The 27,993-nt window shown below is 39.4% G+C and overlaps 1 protein-coding gene across 1 annotated transcript; it reads left to right on the forward strand.

The window, feature by feature from the left end:
* The first annotated feature begins 134 nt into the window (after window positions 1–134).
* On the forward strand, window positions 135–27,879 carry ap4b1 (adaptor related protein complex 4 subunit beta 1). The gene is made up of 11 exons (XM_084427489.1): window positions 135–273; window positions 739–869; window positions 1,727–1,951; window positions 3,268–3,398; window positions 5,744–5,891; window positions 7,049–7,545; window positions 19,647–19,730; window positions 20,010–20,113; window positions 24,057–24,264; window positions 24,934–25,206; window positions 25,992–27,879. The coding sequence occupies exons 2-11, from the start codon at window positions 757–759 to the stop codon at window positions 26,417–26,419; spliced, it is 2,211 nt and encodes a 736-aa protein (XP_084283615.1). The 5' UTR covers window positions 135–273; window positions 739–756; the 3' UTR covers window positions 26,420–27,879.
* Window positions 27,880–27,993: the final 114 nt, after the last annotated feature.

The raw sequence follows: 27,993 nt of genomic DNA on the forward strand, positions 1-27,993 counted from the left end.
TGTTGTAACTACAGTAATTTTAAGAAAAATATTTATTTTTATGATTCAGATTAGTTTTATATAGTGTAAAATCACTTCACAAAATCAATCAGGTAAGCGATGAGCTTTTATTTTGAATTTCGTGAACATGTTTTGAGAGGAACAAAATAGTTTTGATCCTGGCTTCACGCTTCCTGATTTCCATAAACACGCTAATATTTCTAATATTCAGTTCTCGTTGTTTTCTTTTAGCTGATTGTGTATTGATGTACTGTTTAGAAACTAACAGAGGAGGTATGTATGTTACGTGCCCTTTGTGTCTGCGAAAAGCACATTAGTACTTTTAGAAAGGGAGATGATACTGCATTTGATATAAACTAACAGGTATGAGCTCCATAAAGACAAGCTAAACAAATATATTAAATAACAACATATAAAGTCTGACAGCTGTCATCTTCTTCTGGTCTTTAGATTTTTGCTGGTCTTTTACTGTACTGTCAGGCTGGTTCCAGTTGTGGTTGATTCTGATTCTGATTCTGATTATTAATTGTTATGGTGGGGTTGAGTTAGTTTTGTGTTACTTTACTGCCAGACTGACACTTATTATAATTGATGATATTTGTTAGCATTAGGCACAAACCAAAATACATCATTAGAGAATAATTACATTACTGCACAACACAACACCAGCATGTTTATAGGGAATCAGAAATGATATTAAGTTTGTTCAGACTGTGTTCCTCTGCTTCTCTTTGGCAGGCGCCTGAAGAACCCACAATGCCTTATTTTGGCTCGGAGGAGACGGTGAAAGAGCTCAAGCGAGCTCTGGCCAATCCCCACGTCCAAGCAGACCGCCTCCGCTACAAAAACTACATCACCAAAGTCATCAGGTCCGTCAAGTGCTCATCTGCCTTTTCTGATGAAGAGAGGACTTTCAGAAGCACCAAGCAATGGAAAACCTGGAAATATCAGAATCAAATTATATTTATTTAAAATTAAAATGTAGAGTTTTCCGGCCTGGAATACTTCTGGAAATTAATAAAATCTTAAAAATCATGGAAATATCTATACATATTTCTAGTTGTGCTCAGCTCGTAAATAATTCATCAGCTAGATATTGCTTGTGTAGTAGAGTATTAACTTTTGAGTCGGTTCTGAATTAATCAGTTTAACTGGTTTTCAAATCATTTTGAATGATTTATTAGCATATGACATATCAATGATTTCTTATCCAGTAGTTATTATCCATCAATCACACATGACTGGAAAAGTCAAAAAGTGTGGGCATTCATATAGTTAAAAATATCATGAAGTAATCTTGAATATTCTAAGCCTTCTGAAGAATATATACAAATATATTACATGAGAAACAGAACAACATTTATGTCATTGTTCATTATGCGTCTCGATTTCCACCTTAACCCTTATCATTAGTTAGGCTACGTCTACACTAATCCGGATACATTTGAAAACGCATTTGTTTCTCCTGCGAAAACTGAGCTTTTTGAAGACACTATCCCAAGTGGATGAATTAAAAAAATTGTTTTATTTATTATGTTTTAAGCATGCACAGCAATTGTGATGTGAAAAGCTCGAAAATGCTAGTGTGGACTGAGCATTTTGAAATGAAAATAATTAATGTAGATATATCCTGAGACACAACTTCATAAATGATATGATTTCACAAATCATATGATTTCAAAAAATCATAAAGAGATTTCTCAGGCTGTTGTTTGTTTCTTTGTAGGTACATGACACAGGGTCTGGATGTCTCTGCTTTATTTATGGACATGGTAAAAGCCAGTGCCACGGTCGATATTGTTCAGAAGAAGCTGGTATATCTGTACATGTGCACCTATGCCAGTGACAAACCTGACCTGGCGCTACTGGCAATCAACACCCTCCGTAAGGATTGCGCTGATCCCAATCCGATGGTGCGAGGGTTGGCCCTAAGGAACATGTGCAACTTCAGGTTTGTATGTCTGGCATCATTTGTTTTAGACCCAGAATATCAAGCCATCACCTAGTAACCTCCTAACAACCACCCAGAACACCACAACAACAGCTAAGCAAGGCTGCAGCAATGATCCAGAACACTGCAACAATTAGCCTTGCAACACCCTAGCCTAGCAACTATCCAGGACACCTAAGCAATCACTTAGCAACACCCTAGCAACCACACAAACACTGCAACAAAATCTTAGCAACACCCTAAAAAGCAACACCCTAGCAACCATCCAGGACGCTTTAGCAATCATTTAGCAACATCCTAGCTACCACTCAAACAATGCAACAACATCTTGGCAACACCCTAGCAACTATCCAGGACACCTAAGCAATCACTTAGCAACACCCTAGCAACCACACAAACACTGCAACAAAATCTTAGCAACACCCTAAAAAGCAACACCCTAGCAACCATCCAGGACGCTTTAGCAATCATTTAGCAACAACCTAGCTACCACTCAAACAATGCAACAACATCTTGGCAACACCCTAGCAACTATCCAGGACACCTAAGCAATCACTTAGCAACACCCTAGCAACCACACAAACACTGCAACAAAATCTTAGCAACACCCTAAAAGCAACACCCTAGCAACCATCCAGGACGCTTTAGCAATCATTTAGCAACATCCTAGCTACCACTCAAACAATGCAACAACATCTTGGCAACACCCTAACAACACTAAAGTAATCACTTAGCAACACCTTAGCAACTACCCAAACATCGCAACACCCTAACAAGAAACATACTATCAACCACACATGACACCCTATCAATCACTTAGTAGCCAACAAAACACCACAACAACATCTTAGCAACACCCTAGCACCAACACAAGACACCCTATCAATCACTTAGTAACACCCCAGCAACCATCCGAACACTGAAACAGCATCATAGCAATACCCTAATAAGAAACACCCTAGAAACCTCCCAGGACACCATGACAACATCCAAGAGATGCTCCAGCAATGACACAGAACACCACAACAATCGGCCTTACCACTCAGGACACCTTGGAAATCACTTAGCAATCACCTAGCACCCTCCCAGAACACTGCAATAGCCTAGCAACACCCTAGCAACCACCCAGGACACCGTAGCAATCACAACCTATTGACCTTTCAAAACAACAGCCTAGCAACACCCTAACAACAAACTCTCTGAAAACCACACCCATAACACTGGCATCAAAATCACAGTAAGGCACAGTCTAAAGTGGAATATTTCTGGAATAAATCCTAACATACTGTATTATGATTAATTGGCTTGTTTTTCAGAATGCCAGGTATGCCAGAGTACATAGAGCAGCCCATTGTTGCAGGTCTGCGAGACAAGGCCAGTTACGTAAGGAGAGTCGCTGTGCTTGGATGTGCCAAACTGCACAGTCTACAGCCCTACACAGACATGGGTACAAGTCTCCGTTTATCTGAATTTAAACAGTTGATAAGAAATTTGCTAAACATAATGTGATATTAACTGTTGCTATCTTATTTTATTTTGGTTAATAATGTGCATGGATGCACATGAATACATGAGCTGGATGATTTGGGTCACACTGTTCCCTTAAAGGAATGTTTTAAGTGCAGCGTCTGTGACGAATAACAGCATGTCACACACACTTAACTGAACAGAACATTCCCTCAGCATCACATACTTGTAGATAACATGTTGGACAGGGCTCCAGACTGACCTAATGGTGGCGTTTTGCAAACTTTTTTCCCTGCCGGTGCAACTAAACTTTGTTAGAGGTCACGTTAGTGCGACCACCACGTTTGCCCAACTGATAAGAGCTGCCTTTTATGTTGCATATGAGAAACGGCAAATTAAACAAAAGTGAAAGGAAACCGCGCTACTCGATTGAGCTCGGACCGCTACAACACAGCGGTGTTAATTCACCACAGAATTAACAACATTGCAGTGAGATCTATTGAGAAGCATTCAATTTTGCCGCATAATTCTCTGTTATAAACCACAGATATCAGATCAAACAGGGCTGACACAGGAGTAACATTGTAACAAGTTATAGAAGGCTTTTCAGTCCACAAATCACCAACATTCATGCTAACTGTAACCATGGTATTGTGGCAGAAATAGTCGAATGTTGTTGTTTTTGTACATTATTCATCTCAAGGTTCGTACAACCTTTTAAGAGTGGAAGTCAAGCATTTTTCAAGTGCTTCACACTTTTTTCCAGCACTTCAGAGCTCTAAATATTATCCAATTTTCCAATCCAATATTCCAATATTATCCAATCCAAAATATTAGCCAAATTATTTTTTAATGTGATGGTTTGAAAAACGTTTAAACCCAAAACTTAGTGGCAAACAAACACTTTTATTAAAGGAGTCATAACCTAGTATTACATTGGATACCTACTGCTGTATTATAGTCTTTCAGGCCCTTCTAAAAAAGAAAAGTGGAAAAAAAATAAACACAGACCTACTTTTACCCTTATTTCTGAAGGCATTATTGTCTCGCGAGATCAATGCGATGTTTTGGCTGTCGTGGACGCTCTATATGGCTCTGCACGCCAGTTGAAAGGGTTGTTGGGACAGCGTCATTAAAAATTAATTTCATCCACTGGTCCCTGATAGTTTCGTCCGATTTTGGGAGATAAAACACATTTACATGTTTTTTATGGCAATCAACCACAGAGCAAGTCCGGTGTGCACTCGGTTTCTCCATCTTTCTCGACTGAACTGAATATGAGGGGGAGAGGGGAAGGGGGGCTTCCTGCTGCGGTGTCCATATATGGTATATCCTACTACCTCATGACGTCAAGAGGGAGCTGAAATCAAAATCTCGTATTTGAGTGCGCGTGCACGCGCGCTGGTTTATTTACCCTGAGGTAAACAAACGCTTCACTTTTAAATATCGGCTTCCCGGCCAGTGTATAATCGTTAGTCGATCATAACATACATTGATTCTCGTGGAAAAGTGAAAATTGCAGGTTATGACTCCTTTAAAAAATAAAAGACAAAAAAAATTTACCACTATAACCAGTAGATGGCAGCAGAGGAGCACTAATTTACTTAATAGCCATTTCCGCTCCCTAGTATATGGAAAAATTTAGGATATCATAAAGTCTCATAAAAAACAAAAACTTTTCTTCCAATTTTGACTGAATTACAAAGAAAACAAGTATAGAGCGCTCGTTTTATAATCACTGAAGCTGTCGGTCAGTTCACTGTGATACTACACAAGAACATTTAATGAGAGTAGAATATTTCAATTTTTTCCTATAAAAATGTGGGTATTGCACGTTACTGTTGTTAATAAAAGTTAATTTTATCTGCGTCTCAACTCAAGCTCTGTGCTTCACTGTCAAATGTGCATTTCCAAGAAATAAACATGTAATATTATTTATTAGTAACTGCACTTACTAATGGAAAACAATAGTAATTTTATGATTAAATTACCTTTATGTTTAAGCCTCTCAGGTGCTCAGGTGACTTAGTGGCACCGGTGCCACTGCTCTCAAATGTTAGTCTGGAGTCCTGTTGGATCATCAAAAACAGGCCAAAACTAGGAAATCCCAATTTGTTTATCACCATGATACTAAACAGCAGTACAATACTGTGGTATTCCCTGTCTTTTCTAAAGGTTCAGTGTGTTTATAGCCTCAAGGGCTTTGAATAGCCTTTCTATAAGGGTCCAGTTTATGTCTTTTACATGATGAATGTACAGTAGAGCATCTGAATGAAGTCTCTTTGTATATAAGTGTCTGCTAAATGAATACATTGTGTCCTTTAGATGGCAGTATAGTGAACGAGCTGTATGCTCTTCTGAGGGACCCGGACCCTGTGGTTGTGGTGAACTGTCTTCGTGCGTTGGAGGAAATTCTCAAAGATGAGGGTGGTGTGGTTATTAACAAACCCATTGCTCATCACCTTCTCAACAGGTGTGCCATTTTTGCCATTACGTTCAATGGATTGTTCATCTAAATAATGTAATTTTGTCATGAAAACTCATCCTCATGTTTTAAAAAAAGAAGAAGAAAAAAACGTGTCAAGTGTTTAGAAATATGCTCTTTTTATTCATGTTGGTTTCGTATGGTTATGTAATAACATATTCCTTACACCTTAAATACATGTACAAACCCTAATAAGTGTTTTCAAAGTATTTTTAACACTTCTAATTCATAAATATTATTACATTTTTGCACAACATTTTACTATTATAGTATTCATATTTTCAGTTTACATTTTAACTTTAAGTTTTTAAGTTTTTGTAATTTTGTTATGGGATTTTGTCATTTTTATTAGTTTCATTTTATATGCATATTTTTCTATTTAGTTTTTATTTGATTTAATTAAAATGTCGGTTTTAGTCATTTTAGTACTTAAACTTATTTATTTCAGTCATTTGGCAACATTTCTAATTTAAGTTTAAGAATTATGTTACTAAGGGAAACAATGCTGTTCTTTTGAACTTTCTTCTGTTCTTCAAAAGAATACAGTTTCCACCAAAATATTAAGCCAGCAGTTAAATATAAAGTTTGTTTTCATGTAATATTTATATTTGAGTTTATTTAATTTAATTTGAAGTATTTTACAACAATACATAATCAGAAGAAAAAAGGAAGAGAAAAGAAAGAAAAATACATGCTGCCAATTACTTAATGTTATCAAAATTACTGAAATGAATACCTTAAATATAAAGTCATGCCTTAAATTAATTCTACTATATAATAGGTGTATCTAAATTCTATATATTTGGAAATTAATATATAATGTACTTCAATATGTTAGAAAAGAAAAGGTTATTAAAAATATTTAAAGGATACACACATAAATACTTACATTTATTTTATTTCAGCTTTATTTCAATTACTGACCGTGGTTTTTAATAGTTTTAGTTAACAATAACAACCACATGACATTTTACAACCTAAACTAAAGGGTCTCCACTTTCTATTTTGTTTAGTTTTTAGTTTCTTCCTGCATTTTTGAAGGACAAAGGTGTTCAAATGCTAACAGCATCACGAATCATGTCATTGACCCATTTAGCAGGTTTTCTAATGACGGACTTTGTGTTTGTATGTGTTTTCTCCTTCAGAATGAAGGACCTGGACAGTTGGGCTCAGAGTGAGGTCCTCACCTTCCTGCTACGCTACCGCCCTCGTAGCGATGACGAGTTGTTCGACATCCTCAGCCTATTAGACGCCTTCCTCCAAAGCGCCCACGCACATGTCTCAGTTTCCACGCTCCGCCTCTTCCTTCATTTAGCCGCCGCCCACCCGGCTGTGCAGGCCGACGCCCTCCTGCACACAAGCGCCCCCCTGCTGGCCACGTGCGGTTCTGCATCACGCGAACTTCGCTTCGCTGGGCTCTGTCACGTTCAGCAGGTCATGCGGAGTCAGCCGGGCCTTTTCGCCACACATTACAAACGCTTCTTTTGTGGTTACTCTGAACCGAGTTTCATTAAGTTTCGCAAGATGGAGATCCTGGTGGAGCTGGTGAACGATGAAAACGTGGCTTTGGTTTTGGAGGAGCTGAGAAGTTACTGCACTGATGTGTCTCCTGAGCTCGCCCAGGCAGCCATTGCCGCTATAGGTAACGCATCTCACAAATATACGTTACAACAGGGAAGAAAAGACTGTTACAACTTCTGTTTCATGCTGACTTTAAAATTGTGCGCATTGTGTATAGTTTACAACCCTAGCTGCTTCATGCTAGGATATAATAATTTATCTAACAGATTTAATCATTCTTACTCTTGGGATTACTCTATTTGAAACTATAATGTTTTCAAGTAAAGGGACACAATCTGTCATCTTTCAGTGGCCAATGCCGACTCTCACTAAAAATCAGGGGTAAAATGTGAGGACACACAAGATTTTTATTTTTAAAAGTCTAATGAAATACACTAACCGTCTGTTTGTCCTTTTAAAAGTAATTGAATGCCCTGTTACATATATTAGATTAACGCTTTAAAGCTTGTCATGTATCACAACTATTCAGTGTTTTCAACCACATCATCTTTATTTTAGGTTTCAGACATTTAAATACACAAAAACAATACATTTGTAGTTTGTAAAATACACACTGATGTCTATGGAAGCAGCAATAACAATCCTCAATTGACAACGTGTTTTATTGATATCAGATACATATTGTGTAAGTAACTTTTTTCTTTTCCAACTTCACCGGCCACTTACTTTTTTATTTCTGGAGAAGTGGATGAATTGACGTGTTGTAAATCCGACAGATCTGATTCTCTGAACTGTGGCGCCCATCTCGCATTATAGATCAGCTAACATGATCATTTAAATGAAAAAAACACATTCACACCTCGAGAAAGATGCTTGCTACAAACAGTTTCGATGTTTCAGTAGATGATACCCAACCAACCACCCACAGCCAGAGTAGCCCTGGCAGCATCGCCGGAAAAGCCATGCAACACACTCGCACTTTCACACCACCGTAACAAACACTTTGCGACCCAACATATATATAGATTCTCATCTATTACACAATCTCACAGTTTGACAAGTATGTCATTGGAAAGCACCACGTGGTGTCATGAATAATTAAGATTTTCATAGGATAAGAAAACTAAGTCTCATGAATAATTATGAGACACCGATGCGTCATCTAAGTAAGTACTAAAGTGGACACGATGTAGATTTTAAACCCGAAAGAAGAAAATAACCTCAAAATTAACCAGTTTTCCCCTACAATTAAATCTAACAGATGCTAACATTGTCTTCAATGATGTTCATCACACATACCTTATTTAGTTTAGGGTTTCATGACCCTTTAACTTTAATATCACGGCGCTGTGCTGCAGTTCTCTCAATACGTCATACTCCAGGATTCCCCTGCCGTCGGGACATATTAAATGCTTAACGTAGCTTAAAGGGTTAGTTCACCCAAAAATGAAAATTCTGTCAGTAATTATTCACCCTCATGTTGTTCCAACCCCGTAAGACCTTCGTTCATCTTCGGAACACAAATTAAGATATTTTTTATTAAATCTGAGAGCTGGCTCACTCCTCCATAGGCTTCTAAGACACTATAACTTGCTGGCCCTGAAAATGTATTAAAGACATCGTTAATATAGTCCAAGTGACTCCAGTGGCTCAATCTTAAGTTTATAAAGCGACGAGAATACTTTTTGTGCGCAAAAACAAACAAAAATAACGACTTTATTCCACTTTTCATTTCCTTCTCTCTGGGCCTCGAGTCTTTTCACATAGTGTTTCTGCATAGCGCGTCTGTGTTGCACGTCACCACGTATCACACACATGACCAGCGTCGCCCAATAGTGAGCCTACGTGCAACACAGACACGCTAGATTGAGCCACTGGAGTCACTTGGACTATATTAACGATGTCTTTAATACATTTTCTGGGCCAGCAAGTTATAATGTCTTAGAAGTCTATGGAGGAGTGATCCAGCTCTCAGATTTAATCAAAACTATCTTAATTTGTGTTCCGAAGATGAACGAAGGTCTTACGGGGTTGGAACAACATGAGGGTGAGTAATTACTGACAGAATTTTCATTTTTGGGTGAACTAACCCTTTAATGGACTAATACAGTGATATAAAAGACCAAACTCGCACCTTATTTGGGATGTAGGCTATACTATATAGGCAACAAATATTGTCACGTGTGTACCTTACTTCTCACTGCTGCTTCCTGATGATGTAGAGCTGTGGTTCTCAAACTGGAGTATGTGAGGTGACAGAGGGCAAACAAAAATGCTGAGTTTTGCCATTCATTTAATTCTACCCCACCTTAAAACAACATTAAAACCTTTGTCCTGTGATGTCCTGAATTGCTCCCTTCACCCAATTTGGTGCATACCCGAATATGCATACACAGTTTCTCTTACTTCAAAATAACGGTGTTACACATGTTGGTCATGGTGCTCTTTTTGAACTTGTTGTTTGGCTTCAGTTTTGTTGGTGAAGGTAGGGTGTATTTTGTCTGTGCTGCATCACAATTTCCTCCCCATCTTCATTTCTACAGGTGACAGTCCCGTTGTAGACTGGGGTGTAATACGATAACTAAATGCTCTATGCAACTTGGTCTCAATAGTGTTTCCCAGAACTTTTTTCATGAATTCCTTAAAAGTTTGTACTGCCCACTCAGCAAGACCATTGGATGATGGATGATACGGTGCAGAGGTGACGTGTTATTTCATTCCTAGACATGAATTCTTTGCTCGCGTCAATGCCAAAACACTGAGCGTTATCATTTCAGGAATGCCATGTGTACTGAAGCTATTTCTGAGGCACTCAAGAGTAAAGAGTGAAGAGTAATTTCCTTGATAATGCATAGATACACTCAGAATGGGTGTTGACTAAGATTAAAAACATTTTCCCCAGAAATGGACCAGCATAGTCAATGGCCCTGTCCCAAATGGCACACTTCATATGCACTTTCGGTCTTGTGGACTTACAGTGGCTGCCCAATGCATGTGTCCGTTAAGTCCATGAGATCCATGGCCAAGTCCAAGTCCCATTTGTCATTTTAGATTTCAGAAGGGTGCTCGCGAGTGTCCCCTTTTGCAGTTGAAATGAGCACTTTTGCCGAGCCCGCACTGGTGCGAGCTCCACAGCAGACCTCTTACCAACAGTCGAAGTGGCGTCATGCCACGAAAGTGTGGACTCGTAGGAAGACCGTGAGTGTTTAGGTGTCATTTGGGACAGGGGCCAATATGAACTCACAGAGGGCCACACAGAGGGGCTTTTTTCTGTTCTTGACACACAACACAATCTCAATGTCAGCATCTAAATTGGGCCACCACAGGTAACTCCTGGCCAGGCCTTTCATCCTTGACATACCTGGGTGAGACTGATGTAGCTGTTCCACATAATCACGCAGTCTAGAGAGGACAAGATGTCGGGTGGTCCAGTGCTTGATTTGCTCTGATGTTGTCAAAGGACTAACAGCGCTGTTCAACGCATTTCCATGGCTCTGTAAGAAATGACATGCTCATATGCCCTCAACATCCAACATCACTGGCCATCTCATAATTTTGGCACAGCTTTCAGTTCTGAGTAAAGGTTTATGGTCTGTACTGATCACAAATTAGCCATAAATTTAGCCAAAACAGCCATAAAGATATGTATGGACCTCTTCCTCTTTCCAACACCAGGGGGCGTCCTTCAAAAACCTGTGCAACGGAGCAAGCAGAGTTGAGAACCGGTTATAGAAATTGCTTCCTGAATATGCATCCTGTACTGATTGGAATTTTTTTGGGAATGAAATGAATACCACTTTATGTGCCAGGAAAATGACTTCCTTTTCCGAGAATTTACACTTTCCCCTATTCTACCGCAAACCATACTCCTCCCACCGCTGCAACACTTGATCCAGCATCCTCAAATGCTCTTGGTAATCTCGTCCTGTCAACAAGATATCATCCAGGTATACTGTTACCTTTGGAATGTCCTTCAGGACCCCTTCCATAGTCCTCTGGAAGATTGCTGGACTGGAAGTACTACCTTTAAAGGTAATCTGGCGTACATGAACAATTCTTTGGATTGACGTGTTGTAAATCCGACAGATCTGATTCTCTGAACTGTGGCACCCATCTCGCATTATAGATCAGCTAACATGATCATTTAAATGAAAAAAACACATTCACACCTCGAGAAAGATGCTTGCTACAAACAGTTTCGATGTTTCAGTAGATGATACCCAACCAACCACCCACAGCCAGAGTAGCCCTGGCAGCATCGCCGGAAAAGCCATGCAATACACTCGCACTTTCACACCACCGTAACAAACACTTTGCGACCCAACATATATATAGATTCTCATCTATTACACAATCTCACAGTTTGACAAGTATGTCATTGGAAAGCACCACGTGGTGTCATGAAAAATTAAGATTTTCATAGGATAAGAAAACTAAGTCTCATGAATAATTATGAGACACCGATGCGTCATCTAAGTAAGTACTAAAGTGGACACGATGTAGATTTTAAACCCGAAAGAAGAAAATAACCTCAAAATTAACCAGTTTTCCCCTACAATTAAATCTAACAGATGCTAACATTGTCTTCAATGATGTTCATCACACATACCTCAGAAAATTTAGTTTAGGGTTTCATGACCCTTTAACTTTAATATCACGGCGCTGTGCTGCAGTTCTCTCAATACGTCATACTCCAGGATTCCCCTGCCGTCGGGACATATTAAATGCTTAACGTAGCTTAAAGGGTTAGTTCACCCAAAAATGAAAATTCTGTCAGTAATTATTCACCCTCATGTTGTTCCAACCCCGTAAGACCTTCGTTCATCTTCGGAACACAAATTAAGATATTTTTTATTAAATCTGAGAGCTGGCTCACTCCTCCATAGGCTTCTAAGACACTATAATTTGCTGGCCCTGAAAATGTATTAAAGACATCGTTAATATAGTCCAAGTGACTCCAGTGGCTCAATCTTAAGTTTATAAAGCGACGAGAATACTTTTTGTGCGCAAAAACAAACAAAAATAACGACTTTATTCCACTTTTCATTTCCTTCTCTCTGGGCCTCGAGTCTTTTCACATAGTGTTTCTGCATAGCGCGTCTGTGTTGCACGTCACCACGTATCACACACATGACCAGCGTCGCCCAATAGTGAGCCTACGTGCAACACAGACACGCTAGATTGAGCCACTGGAGTCACTTGGACTATATTAACGATGTCTTTAATACATTTTCTGGGCCAGCAAGTTATAATGTCTTAGAAGCCTATGGAGGAGTGATCCAGCTCTCAGATTTAATCAAAACTATCTTAATTTGTGTTCCGAAGATGAACGAAGGTCTTACGGGGTTGGAACAACATGAGGGTGAGTAATTACTGACAGAATTTTCATTTTTGGGTGAACTAACCCTTTAATGGACTAATACAGTGATATAAAAGACCAAACTCGCACCTTATTTGGGATGTAGGCTATACTATATAGGCAACAAATATTGTCACGTGTGTACCTTACTTCTCACTGCTGCTTCCTGATGATGTAGAGCTGTGGTTCTCAAACTGGAGTATGTGAGGTGACAGAGGGCAAACAAAAATGCTGAGTTTTGCCATTCATTTAATTCTACCCCACCTTAAAACAACATTAAAACCTATGTCCTGTGATGTCCTGAATTGCTCCCTTCACCCAATTTGGTCCATACCCGAATATGCATACACAGTTTCTCTTACTTCAAAATAACGGTGTTACACATGTTGGTCATGGTGCTCTTTTTGAACTTGTTGTTTGGCTTCAGTTTTGTTGGTGAAGTTAGGGTGTATTTTGTCTGTGCTGCATCACAATTTCCTCCCCATCATCATTTCTGCAGGTGACAGTCCCGTTGTAGACTGGGGTGTGATACGATAACTAAATGCTCTATGCAACTTGGTCTCAATAGTGTTTCCCAGAACTTTTTTCATGAATTCCTTAAAAGTTTGTACTGCCCACTCAGCAAGACCATTGGATGATGGATGATACGGTGCAGAGGTGACGTGTTATTTCATTCCTAGACATGAATTCTTTGCTCGCTTCAATGCCAAAACACTGAGCGTTATCATTTCAGGAATGCCATGTGTACTGAAGCTATTTCTGAGGCACTCAAGAGTAAAGAGTGACGAGTAATTTCCTTGATAATGCATAGATACACTCAGAATGGGTGTTGACTAAGATTAAAAACATTTTCCCCAGAAATGGACCAGCATAGTCAATGGCCCTGTCCCAAATGGCACACTTCATATGCACTTTCGATCTTGTGGACTTACAGTGGCTGCCCAATGCATGTGTCCGTTAAGTCCATCAGATCCATGGCCAAGTCCAAGTCCCATTTGTCATTTTAGGTTTCAGAAGGGTGCTCGCGAGTGTCCCCTTTTGCAGTTGAAATGAGCACTTTTGCCGAGCCCGCACTGGTGCGAGCTCCACAGCAGACCTCTTACCAACAGTCGAAGTGGCGTCATGCCACGAAAGTGTGGACTCGTAGGAAGACCGTGAGTGTTTAGGTGTCATTTGGGACAGGGGCCAATATGAACTCACAGAGGGCCACACAGAGGGGCTTTTTTCTGTTCTTGACACACAGCACAATCTCAATGTCAGCATCTAAATTGGGCCACCACAGGTAACTCCTGGCCAGGCCTTTCATCCTTGACATACCTGGGTGAGACTGATGTAGCTGTTCCACATAATCACGCAGTCTAGAGAGGACAAGATGTCGGGTGGTCCAGTGCTTGATTTGCTCTGATGTTGTCAAAGGATTAACAGCGCTGTTCAACGCATTTCCATGGCTCTGTAAGAAATGACATACTCATATGCCCTCAACATCCAACATCACTGGCCATCTCATAATTTTGGCACAGCTTTCAGTTCTGAGTAAAGGTTTATGGTCTGTACTGATCACAAATTAGCCATACATTTAGCCAAAACAGCCATAAAGATATGTATGGACCTCTTCCTCTTTCCAACACCAGGGGGCGTCCTTCAAAAATCTGTGCAACGGAGCAAGTAGAGTTGAGAACCGTTTATAGAATGAATGAATACCACTTTATGTGCCAGGAAAATGACTTCCTTTTCCGTGAATTTACACTTTCCCCTTTTCAACCGCAAACCATACTTCTCCCACCGCTGCAACACTTGATCCAGCATCCTCAAATGCTCTTGGTAATCTCGTCCTGTCAACAAGATATCATCCAGGTATACTGTTACCTTTGGAATGTCCTTCAGGACCACTTCCATAGTCCTCTGGAAGATTGCTGGACTGGAAGTACTACCTTTAAAGGTAATCTGGCGTACATGAACAATTCTTTGTGTATTCACTGTCACATACTTCTTTGACGCCTCATCTACCAGAATCTGTTTATGTGTGACTCATATCTAACTTGCTGTATTTTTCTCCTCCAGCTAAAACTGCAAACATATCCTCCATTCAGGGAATGGGATACGATTACAGTGACGACTCTCTGTTAATGGTCCACAAAGTCTCACTGCTTCATCTGGCTTTAAAACAGGCACAACAGGTGCGGCCCGCTCTGAGAATTTTTACAGGCTCAACTGGTCTTTAATCAGGCGATCAAGTTCAGCTTAAATTTTCTCTCTCATGGCAAAAGGCAGTGACCGTAATTAACAAAAATGAGGCTTTGCATCGCTTGGTACGTGAATCTTAGCAGTGGCTCCTTTTTAATGTTCCACGTTTCTCTTTGAAAATGGTTTCATGTAATTCCTTAAAATGTCCTGCAACAACTCTGAGCTGCCTTTCATCTCGCTGAGTTCCAGCTCTGTGAGCCATTGATCATCCTAATTGATCAGGCCCAGATCTTGCCACCACCACTGCTGTGAGTTCTTTGGAAAGCCCTTTGTGTTTGACTTAACTTTGGTGGTACCTAGAGCGTTCACTGTGTGTTTTTAAACTGACAGAGCTTGTTTTCAGTTCAGCCAGTTTCTTTTTAGCTCCCATTTTGTCATATTCCATCTGTTATAATACAGTCACACAGTGTCGTACATCCAGTGTCGATCTCAAAATAGCATCTGTGTGATGGGGAGTACATGGGGCTGTGGTGTCTCTATACTATACATGGTAAAAACATATTCAGGCTGATCTTCCTCATCCTCTTTAAGGTAATTGCCCTCTTTGATTGTTTTCATCTCCCCCATTTCCAAGCTTTCCAGCCTTTATCAACACTAGTTTCTTGTGGTTTCATTCTACATACTCTTTCACTTGTCAGATTTTACCACAATTATAAAACTTTTCCTTGGCAAACTTACAGTCTTTCAGCCAATGGTTACTTCCACCTCATCGATAGCACATTCCTGTAACACTCGACTTACTTTTTTTCTCCTGTGTCCATCTTGAAGACAGTGGTACCCAGTCGATTTCTTTTATCTTTGTGCAAATCTGCCATATCCGTATTAGCAGCTGAAATAGCCTGAGCTTTTCTTTAGCGCCGTCTCAAACGATAGTCCATCTTCAGCCAGTAATCTCCGTTGTATGCTGTCATCATTAACACCACATACTAATCTGTCTCTCAGCATAACTGTGAGCGTGTCCCCAAAATTACAATCTTGTGCAAGCTTTCTCAGTTCGGCCACATATTCTACTATACTTTCATCGGGGCGTCAGTTACATGAATTCAACTTCCACCATTGAACAATTTCGCTGGGCTTCGGATTAAAACGATTTTTCAGCAAACTCACCAGTTCCTCATAACCCTTTTCAGGGGTGCAAACAGCGCGCTTTTCGGCACCTCCCGCTTTTTTCACGTCAGTTTGGGTGACTTGTGTGAATCGTGCAGATCCGAAGATTTTTTTTTTTAAGGGGGGGGGGTTTGAGAGGGTCTGATTATAATTTAACCAACAGTAATTCTGGATTGCGTCCACCAACAAGTAAATAGGGAATAAGCGAATCAGAACACTGCGCGCCAAACCAGCAGTATGTGCGCAAGCGTGAACCATAGTGTTTCTGTCTCACTCTGGATCTGCCACTGCATCACATTTCTCTCTGCGTGGCGTGGAGTGTCCGTTTTTATGTCGGCTCTCATGTTAACTGGTTAGAGCTTGTGTTAGAGCACAATGCCTGCGTGACACACACACTTCTCGAGCCGCGCCGAAACCGCGTGCTAGAAATAGAACCTCAACCGACGCCTATTTTTCACGCGACACGCAAGAGTGTTGGAAGTTTTCAGACAAAATAGAAGGCGCAAATACATATTAATAAATTACATTTTGATGCTTGAAAGTCTCTCGGTTTTGACAAATGCATATATAATTGTAATTTAAAAAATAGGCCTAATTATCGATTTTCAAATATTGCCCCTGTCAATAGGCCTACAGAACGAAACATTCTGTAGCCTATTTTGCCGTCAATACTGCCGACATTGTCTTTGCTGTATCAGGCTATATATATTATGTTTAACATCCAAATGTAGATGGTCTGTCGGCGCACAGAGCCACGCAGTCGCAGACAGCACGTTAAGTTCGTGAACACCAAATTCCCTTTTCTTTCTTATCTATTTGTGTTTGAACAGACATGTGCACGAAAAAATAAGCCAGTGTCCGTCTCAACGAGTTTCCCCGTAAACGCAGTCAAAATAAAACGGATGCGTGTCATTACCGGTATTAGATACGTGCATTCGTCTTAAAGGGACAGCACCCAATATACCTGCAGCTGTTTGTGTCACCAAAATTAATCAAACAACAAAAGAGAAAGAGAAAAATCACGTTTTGTCAAAAGATAAACTGTATTAATACTTAATACAGTTAATTTACCTGAAAAACATAAAGCACTGCTTTATTTCTCGTGTATTTGTGTTTTATTGTATTTATATTTGTATTTTGTTTATTAGTTTCTATGCAGATGCACTAGGCCTACCCTACACAATTACCCCAATCATCCTAGAATTATTAATTCTTTACAAAAAGAGCTATTCAAATCATCAGGTGAAATTGTTTTCAGGAAGTAGCAGTAAAGCAAGAAGAAGTTCAAGATAGTTTTTCTAAATTTCATTTGACTCTATGTGCCTATAGGGGTGGGTTGGGGATGGTGGCAATGTAGTATCTGGATATTTGCCGCGGGATGAGGGCTTCGATTACCTCTCTCTTTTTTGACCATACATGTGTTTGCACCCCTGCCTTTTATCCTGGTCTCTCAGGAATTAATAAACTCCTCATCGGTGTGTATGTCTGCGCTTCAACACAGCTCAAAAATATGGCTTGTTTTTTCCTCTGGTTCCTCAACATCATTTGCCACAAAAAAAATGGTTCAATATTTCACAATACTCCTCCCATGATTGTGACTTATTATCAAATGGAGCCACGGATCCCACCATGCCATTCATCGCTCTGTTCAGTCAGTACTTCACGTGGTAGCTATTAGATTGCATCTCACCCCGTTGACATCCTGTACTCAGGAAACAGCTGCTCCACAATTCCGACTTTCGCTGTATGTTGTATCTTAGATACAAAGGAAAGTTAGGAGAGGATGCATCTTGATGGTCTCTTTTATTTAGGACTCATCTCAGTGGCCAGCAATACACACACAAGTGCGCTTACACTGCGTTTTTCTCTGCTTTTAACAGTGCTACAGCCCACAAACACAATGTGCCACCGCCCCTACAACCCAATACTAACATACAACAATTTTCTAATTTCATTAAACATTTGATTTCATATCATACATTTTTTTATTAAACATGGACCTTTATTTTCATTAAAAAGGTTTATTTCTGCTATTGTAGGCTCGTTTTGTAAATGTAAGCAATTAATTTGGACAAGCGCAAGCTGGGTGCCTGTAAGATGGTACAGATGTTCACAGCATCGGCTTGAAGTCGTGCATCTTCGGAAGCGGAGCCTCGTGCAAAGTTACAAAAAATGGGGTCATGGGGTCACGTGCACGACAGAAACATACATTAGCCGAACTCTGTCTGTTTTACGCATTGTTATTTTCAACAAACCATATTATAGACTCGTCTTCAGTTTTAAGATGAAGTGCGTGCCAAACCATGGCTGGAGAAGGGTACGGTTCGTTTAATCTTACAGAGAACTGTTACACCCCTAATGGTTATATTTAAGCCTGGTTCACACGGGACGATTTAAAAATTGTCGGCCGATTTTCCAAACCTGAGAGACCCCACACACGGCGATAAAAAATCACGGGTCTAACAGTTTTGGTCGTACAGTGTGTGGTGCGCAGCCACACGGCAAAATCAACACATAACACACAAACCGATTTGACTCCCGAGCATTCCCAGGTCAGACGGGAAATCTCGCAAAATCCCTCTAGATCAAACGTGACTTCAGAGTAAACAATCATGGCGGACGAAGAGGATGCAGTGGCGATAGTTTGTAGTTTGTTTTTAACCGAAAAAAAACGTTATAAAAAGAAAAGGCGATGGTCAAAGAAGTGGAGACAACTTTCTGGTGCGCCATGCCGCCGGCTGTTTTGATTTTGTTTCCCGGTGCTTCCTCGCCGCCTCGTCACCTCGCTTTCTGATTGGCTACACGCCACAGTCCACAGGCTGCATGCTCGTTTGTCCCCGGGGGACACCACACACGAGGAGAAATCGGGCCAAAAAAATCCAACTTGTTGGATATCCCCGATTTGAGATCGGAGCGGTCCCGACGTCTTTCCGAGCAGACGAGAGCAGTCTTAACACACCACACACGGCAGGAATATCCGATCAGATTATTTTACGATAATCGGAGCATCCTTAAGATTGTCGGAAGGGGTGAATCGGCGCTAAAATCGGCCTAATTATCCTGCCGTGTGAACCAGGCTTTAAGGGATGCTGCTTTGGGACATTACTTGTCCTTATCCCCAAAGCCCCCAAAACACTTTATTCCCACTTTTCGAATAATCTTATATAAAATAAAGACCTCTCCGAGCTGATGTGCAATGGGAATATAGACGCTCCTGAATTTCCTTAATGGCTTTTTCTTCATTTGTGACAAGTTAAATATGACAAGTAAGGCCCTAATGTCCATGTAGAGTAATCAGGGAGAACAGAAACAGGTGTGATGAACTAATTAACAGAGTCTAGGAGACTAACTAGGGAACTAAGGAAAATGGGAACACTGAAACAGAGCATAAATCTCTTGTCCCATAATATAAATCATAGTTGAATTATTTATCATTGCAACTTTGTGCTAAAATTACTATCACTGTTACTTCTAAATGTATTATATAACGTAACAATGTTGCTCTTTTCAAGGTCGTATTGCACGAACATACAGTGAGAAGTGTCTGGATATACTGACCGGACTGCTCGCATTGAAACAAGATCACATCACTTCAGGTATGAGAGAAATCTGAGCCACACCTGTGCATGCTATGCAGGTTTTATATCTTGTAGTTAATGAGTAAAGGAGGCGGTTTACCTAAGGTTTTTTTCCCGCTAAAAGAAATACTGTGGGATTAACACTGTTTGCTTTCCACAAACCTATTAGCAGGTGCTTTCTCCAGCCTGGATAAAAGCTTTGTTTGCTAACAAACATTATCAGTTCACAGAATCAACCCGCTCTCCTATCGTACCTCTAATCTGTTGTTTTCTGCTTCCCTGCGTGTCTCTGTTTAGCCGTGATCCAGACGTTCAGGGATTTGGTGTGGTTCTGTCCTCAGAGTACGGCTGCTGTTTGTCAGACCGTTGAGGCCTGTGTTGACAATCCTCAAGATAGTGAGGTGAGATCATTCACCTGCTTTCTGTTTTGATCAGACACAACAAGCTGAGCACCTTATTTTGCAATCCCATCCAACTCATCCATGACAAAATGGACAAAATAAAAGCGTTGTAAGGAAAATTATTTATTTGTCTGCTAATATAATTTCAAGAATTTCAGCATAAGTCTTGCAATCAGAAAGCTTTTAAGATAATGAGAAACACTAATTCAGTCAAGTGGGTCAAACGATGAATCCTGGTTCACAATTAGAGTTAAGGGACCCTAAAAATGATGTTGTTGGACCAGTTTCATACACTACTATTTTAAAGTTTGGTGTCAGTAAGATTCATCAAAGAATCCTGAGAAACAATTATCATAGTTTTTTCACAAAAATACTAAGAATCACAACTTTGATAAAAAATCTGAAATGTTTCTTGAGCATCAAATCATCAAACTAGAATGATTTCTGAAGGATCATGTGACACTGAAGACTGGAGTGATTATGCTGAAAATTCACAGGAATAAATTACATTTTACAACATTTTACAATAGCAAACAGTTCTTTTAAATTGCTGTAATATTTCACAGTATTACTGTTTTTACTGTATTTTTGATCAAATAAATGCAGCCTTGGTGAGCAGAAGAGACGTCTTTCTAAAACATGTAAAACCCCCAAACTTCTGAACAGTAGTGTATATATTGTTGAACATATGATAAACATCTCATTCTCCACAGTTTTGCATCTTAAGTGTGATTTATACGTTATCCTTACATGATTGCACTATGTTCTTTCACCATTTATAATAAATGGTCTTTTATCCCTCATATAAAGATTTTAAAATATAGAGATTTTAAAGGTTTTGGTTAAAACTAAGTTGGGAGCAGAAAGCTCAGTTTTACCAAACCGGTAACACTTTAGAATACTGTTCCTTCATTAATGAATAATTACACAGGAACAATAGAGTAACGCATTATTAACATTCTAGTAACTACTATTAACTAACAAGAAACTCTGATTAACAAATTAGTAAGTAATAGCGCTCAGATGAATGTAGTAGTTCATTATCAGCTAATCAGTAACTACTATTTTTTTAATACCTCCCAGAGAACTACTATCTACAGGTTCATAATTAACATGAATAATGCATAATTTATAATAAAAGGTAATGATAACCCATTAGTAATGACTCAAGTATTACAACATCATTCTAAAGGAACTACTAATTATTTGGATCAGTATTCTAAAGTGAAAAACATGATAAATACCTAATATTGACTGAAGTCATTGTAAGCTTTTGAGATTTGTGTAAGATTTTGAATAGTAATTCCTTCCGATGGATTTGGTAACACTTTAGTCATTACTAGTGTGTTCCCATGATCTTCACTTTAGAATACTGATCCAAATAATTAGTAGTTCCTTTAGAATGATGTTGTAATACTTGAGTCATTACTATCAAAAACCTTACAAAAGCCTTAAAACTTACAATGACTTCAGTCAATATTAGGTATTTATCATGTTTTTCACTTTAGAATACTGATCCAAATTATTAGTAGTTCCTTTAGAAGGATGTAGTAACACTTGATTAATTACTAATGAGTTACCATTACCTTATTATATATTATGCATTATTAATATTAATTATGAACCTGTATAGTAGTCTTCAGTGAGGTATGAAAAATAGTAGTTACTGATTAGCTAATAGTGAACTACCACATTCGACTGAGCGCTATGACTTACTAATTCGTTAATCAGAGTTTCTTGTTAGTTAATAGTAGTTACTACAATGTTAATAGTGCGTTACTCATTTGTTCCTGTGTAGTTATTCATTAATGAAGGAACAGTATTCTAAAGTGTTACCGTTAAACCTTTACAGAACACTGATCCTATCACATCTGGACTATGGAAGCATAGTTTATGACCCCATAAAATCACATATCCGGCATTTAGACTCTGTACCGCATCAAGGCGTATGTCTGGCACAAGGGTCCTTCGGATCATCACCAATTCAAAGCCTGTATGTAGAGGTTAATACATTTCTCTGCAGAACAGATGCCTCAAATTAGTTTTACATGCAGAACACTAAAGCTAAAGACCCAGAAACACAATGCAGCCTATCATGCGGTCTTCTGAATATTCATTTTAAAGTCGACATGAAACGGAAGTTGTGATGGACTTTCCTTTTCTGTTGTGACGTATATCCGAGTGAAATGGCTTCTTGAACAAGAACAAATGTAGGGCGGAGCTTGATCTTGTCCATGAGGAATTCATTGGATGGTTGTGGTTTGCTATGGATGACGCATTTTTGTATGCCAAAACGCGGAAACGAGTTAGCATTTTAGCACTTCCGGTTCCAATGTCTCGAAGTCAATGGGTTTTTTGAATGGGTTTTCACTGAAATAAGGTCTGTGGTGAACACAAGCTCAAGATACTTTCACGTTTTATTCTACGACATAAAATCACTATCACCCCACTCATGATTTATTTAAGCTGTTATGTGGTTGCTAACAAGTGGCTAAATGAGTCTACAGAGGCCGTCAGGGACATTAAACGTCATCACGCCGAACAGGTAAACTCAGCCTGCTTTTACTGCCTCGTTGTGCTTACAATCGCGCTCTTACAAACTGTCCTGTCGGAAGCTTAATGGTGGTGACCTTGAAGTCATGTGACCGCCGTGTAGTTCGTTTGCAGTCTAACTTTCTGGCGACTGCATTTAGGCTTCAAAATTCATAAAAGCTGTTTTTGTGAAAATGATTTTGGACAAAACGTGTAAGTTTCATAAACTTTTGTTGATCACAGAGCTTGTTTTTTGCTATAATCGAAAAGCCTATATATGGAAAAATCCTATTGGGTTTTTGTCAAGGGACCCAGTGTGATGCTAGCTTCCGAATGGGTCAACAAATGGATGTCATCCCTGCACAACTCTATTGGTGGATCTCATGTGAGTGACAGGTTATTGCCCCGCCCTCACGCCAATAAACACGTCATCAGTGCGTACTGCAATATTTCATAAGAATGAAGATTGTTGGGGAAATTCTTTTCTCAACTTTTATCAATAATTGTAAGACAGTAGGATATCTCAAAGGTTAACAAAGATCAGCTTTATTTCTTGCAAGAAAGGCTGTTCACACATCAGTCAGAGTCTGATATGAGAAGCGCCCCGACTTCTGCTTTTTGCCCAGCTTATATACACAAAACACATCCTGGTCTGTCTCAAAAGATCGCCTTAGTGACCTTAAAAGGCAACACGTAAATTCTATCTAGACAGAACAATATCACGTCTGCAAAAGTTTCCTGTTTTTAGCTGCAGCTTTTTCATACATTTTGCTTATCTCTATTTCTATCAAAGCTGCGCACATAATACTTTTCACACTTGTACAACAATAGGTCACTTTGAGTACACATAGTCTCTTTGCTACTAAGTCGTCTATCACCCAGGACATTTTGTCCCTGCAAGCTTATATGATTATATTTCTTTAAATGCTTATGAGTAAAAATAAATGTTCAACGTTAACACAAGTTGCACACATCTGAAAGTAAAAAACACATCTAAATGTAAAATTTCCAATACAAGATTTGTCCATTTGATTTTATGGTGACTTTGCCCCGGTTTCACAGACAAGGCTTAAGCTAGTCCCAGACTAAAATGCATGTTTGAGTTGTTGGAACTGAAAGCATATCTTAAAAATGATGTCAGTGCCATTGTTTTGTCTCAAGATGCACATCAGTAATGTTTTTTTTTTCTAAGGCACATTTTTAAAAGCTACTGAACTAAGACCTAATCCTGGCTTAACCTAAGCCCTGTCTGTGAAACCAGACCTTTAACAGCTGATCTAAACATCCTAAAATAAAAAAGTTTCATCAAGTTTTCATTACATCTTCTCTGATAGGTCAGACATATATATATATATATATATATATGTCTGACCTATCAGAGAAGATCAGATCCTTCTGTTGTTTCTCACAGGGAAAACAGGCTCTGCTATGGCTTCTGGGAGAGCATGGTGAGCAGATCAGTAGCGCCCCCTATGTTATGGAGGGCTACATAGACGGGCTAAAGACGGAGCTGTCCTCGGCGGTGAAGATGGAGCTGCTGAGCGCCTCAGTGAAGATGTTCCTGTGCCGTCCTGCTGAGACGCAAGACATGCTGGGCCGTCTTTTACATTACTGTATTGGTGTGTAAAACATGTTTACAGATAATTTAGTCAAATAGAAGCACCATTGGACAAAACTAGTTGTGTTCCTCTAGCTGAACACAAAAATGTTTGACTGTAGAAATAATTATAATCTCTCTCTCTCTTTATATATATATATATATATGTGTGTGTGTGTGTGTCTGTGTGTACTACTGTTCAAAAGTTTGGGGTCAGTAAGATTATTTTGTGTTTTTTAGAGAATGTTCATCAAAGCTGCATTTATTTAATCAAAATATAGTATAAATATAGTGAAAGATTTTTATAATGTAAAGTATCTGTATATGCATTTTAAAATATAGTTTATACCTGTGATCAAAGCTGAATTTTCAGCATCATTACTCCAGTCTTCAGTGTCACATGATCCTTCAGAAATCAGTCTAATATGATGATTTGCTGCTTAAGAAACATTTCTGATGATCATCAATGTTGAAAACAGCTTCTGCTGCTTCATATTTTTGTGGAAACTGTGATTAATTGTTTCCAGAATGAAAAAGAAACCCATGATACTGTTCTCGTTCTAGTTTATGTTTTCAGTCTGTATGATTAATCCTGAGAAACTCTCACTTTATTTTTGAATACCTTTGACACATTTAGTCAAGAGCTTCTTGCTTCTGTGATTCACTTACAATGCTTTTTGTCCCTTCCCAGAGGAGGAGAGCAACATGTGTGTGCGTGACCGGGCTTTGCTGTACTACAGACTTCTTCAGCGTGGAGTTGAAGAGACTAGGAAAGCTGTAACTGGACCCAAATCTGATCCGTCCATGAGCGTCCTCACCGGTCGGCAAGAGGAGCCCATTAGTCTGTGGGCCTCAACCTTCAACACACTGGGTCCGCTGTCTGGACGGGATTTATGCCTTCAGACTGTTATCATATCAGCCTCTGCGCAGCCGTCCAGCAGTGCAGAAGAGGAGCTGTTGCCAGGTGAGCCGACATCATTTTGTGTCATTTTTGTATTGTTTTTTATTAATTCATAATTAAGGCCCGATTACACATGGTGCGAGGACCCTCTTTGAATTGCCCTATTTATTAAAAAATATATATATTTTAAAGAGGACCTATTATGCTTCTTTTTTTTTTTTACATTTACAACTTTATTTAAAAAAAAATTTTTATTGCAGAAATACATACATAAATTTTAGGAAATACACATATCGACCAAAAAAAAAAACGACTTTCTTTCTTTCTTACAACGTTTAGTGTGTAATGTTGCTATTTGAGCATGAAAAAGCTCTTCAAAGTTACAAAGTCCCTCCAGCGGGAGTTATATCAGTGTCCGGTTGACCAATCACAACACACTGATCCAGCCAACCAATCAGAGCACATTGAGCTTTTCAGAAGGAGGGGCTTCATAGAGACGAACTAAACAGAGCGTTACTGACAGACTGGGAAGAGAGGAGCTGCAACAATGACAAATATGGGGAAAATAATGTTTTTTTATTTATTTTATTTTTTACATTCAAGCATGTTAAACCTATTTTAAATAGAGCCAAAAACCAAAATCAAGACTTTGTTGGGCATAAAATGGCCTCTTTAATTTGAATGACTTTAATTGATTTATTTTTACATCATTTTAATTAATTGTGATTGAATTAAATATAGTTAAATGATAATGTTATATATTTAATTTAAAGTTTTATAGTAAATTGAATAATAATACAGCATCATATAACTGTCTCGCCCTCATATAACCTTTCTCTGACTAACAGGGAGTAAAGATGTAACCCTGTCCAGCCCAAATGACACAGATGAGGAGATCAGTCTATCTCTGGGTCCTCCTCTATCCCATGAAACCTTTGAGAAAATGTGGTTGGACTTGGAGATTCTCCACAGGCAAACTCTGGGTTTCCCTCGACCCAAAGCCGCTGCGGATACTTTACAGGCCGCCTTACAGCTGGTGAAGATCCAGACTCTGGCCTTCACGCCGGGCGACACTGTGCCCTGGAAGGCCTATCTTTACACCAGGGGCACTGGGACCCTGATCCTCGCTGAACTGTTGCAGGAAGACCCCGAGGCCCCTGGCAGCGAAGGAAGCTTAGTGGTATCTGTCAAACAGCAGCCTGGAAACCAACACACCATTAGAGGTTTTGTAGCGATAATCAAGAGTGTGTTGCAGACTCTTAATTTTGATCGTTAATGAAAACTATTGAAGTATTACCACAAGGACAATGAGGACAATGCACAATATACAGTACCTTCTACACAAATCATCTAATGGTCTGTCTAGACAACAACAACAAAAAACGTACAATAAAATAGTAATATGCTGTTGGAATCTACAGACAATTAGTATTATTTTAGCACTACATAACATTGGCTTACACACATGCACATTCAGCGCACACGTGGTGAATTAAAACACACGTCTCTTTGGAGGTGTGAGAAACTTCATGAATCAATATTGATAATACTTTGTGTGTTATTCACAGACTTAGTCAAACATTATAAATGTGTGTTATTCTTATCTAGCAACCAAATACATAATTGTATCTCTATCTCAGGTTACAATCTCTTGCAGACAAAAGCAATGTGTACTGTACTGCAGAGTCCTGCACGGGTCCAATTTTTTAAATCCGCACCCGCCCGTACCCGCACTGCTTAAAACCGAATCCGACCCGTTTTCCGACAGCAGCACTAATTCAAATCCGCACCCGACCCGACCCGCTTAAAATAGAACCGACACCCGACCCGCACCCGAAATAAAATCAGTTTAGACAATCACATTATAGACACACTTACAAAAATGTTTATTGCCCGGTCATACAGAAGTTATTACACAACCATTAACACAAGGACAACTTAAGCCGAATCTGTCAAACGGCCGGTACATGAAGAACATAGCCAACGTTACCACAAAACTCGAGTAAGTTAGCCTAATAACAGACGCGGCTACAACACTATTTTCTGCCACGCAATTTTGTCTAGCTTACATCTGCCAATTTTGGGTTCAAACACGCCCTGCCAGCACACAACACATATTTAACAGTGTTAAATGTGAAAAATACTGTTCGATAGAACTGCTTACTGCGTGCTTCCTCGGCGATGAATCCACATTTGCGGCAATCCAACACGAAAATGCATGCAGCAAATCCTTTCACAATATTGTTTTCTTCAGATATCTCCAAATTTCTCCCACACAATGGACTTGATTTTTGATAACGTATTGTCGACAACTTTACAATCTCCTAGTCCTAGCTATTCTTTTCTCCAACTCTTCAGCATCCATCTCGCCGACTGCAAGCAGATCGCGCGCGCGGTTATGACGTCTTTTTTTTCAAAGTGAAAGTAGGTATAGTATAGAGACAGACTCCTGAGAGGGCGTGGGCACAAATAAACTGATGTGGATTTTAAATTATTTTATCAACATGAAAAACAGGCATATTTTTGTAAGTGTGTTCCTAAAAATAGGCACGTGATTGTTTTAAACCCGTGTTTAAACCCGTGGGTACCCGAACCCGTGCAGGTCTCTACTGTACTGGAACATAAGGCCAAATATGAAGGTCTGGGTAGATTAGATGGTAAGTAAACAATCTGTTCTCGTAATCAGTATGTTGAATGCATGAGAAATGGGCAGGAATAAAGATCTGAGCGACATTGACAAGGGCCGATTGTTATGGCAAGGCGACTGGGTCAGAGTGTGTCTGAAACGGCAAGACTTGTGTGTTTCTCCTGGTGAGCAGTGGTGAGAATATACCAACAGTGATCCTGAAG

This window comes from Rutilus rutilus, assembly GCF_951802725.1.
Source record: "Rutilus rutilus genome assembly, chromosome: 13".
In the NCBI taxonomy this organism is placed as follows: domain Eukaryota; kingdom Metazoa; phylum Chordata; class Actinopteri; order Cypriniformes; family Leuciscidae; genus Rutilus; species Rutilus rutilus.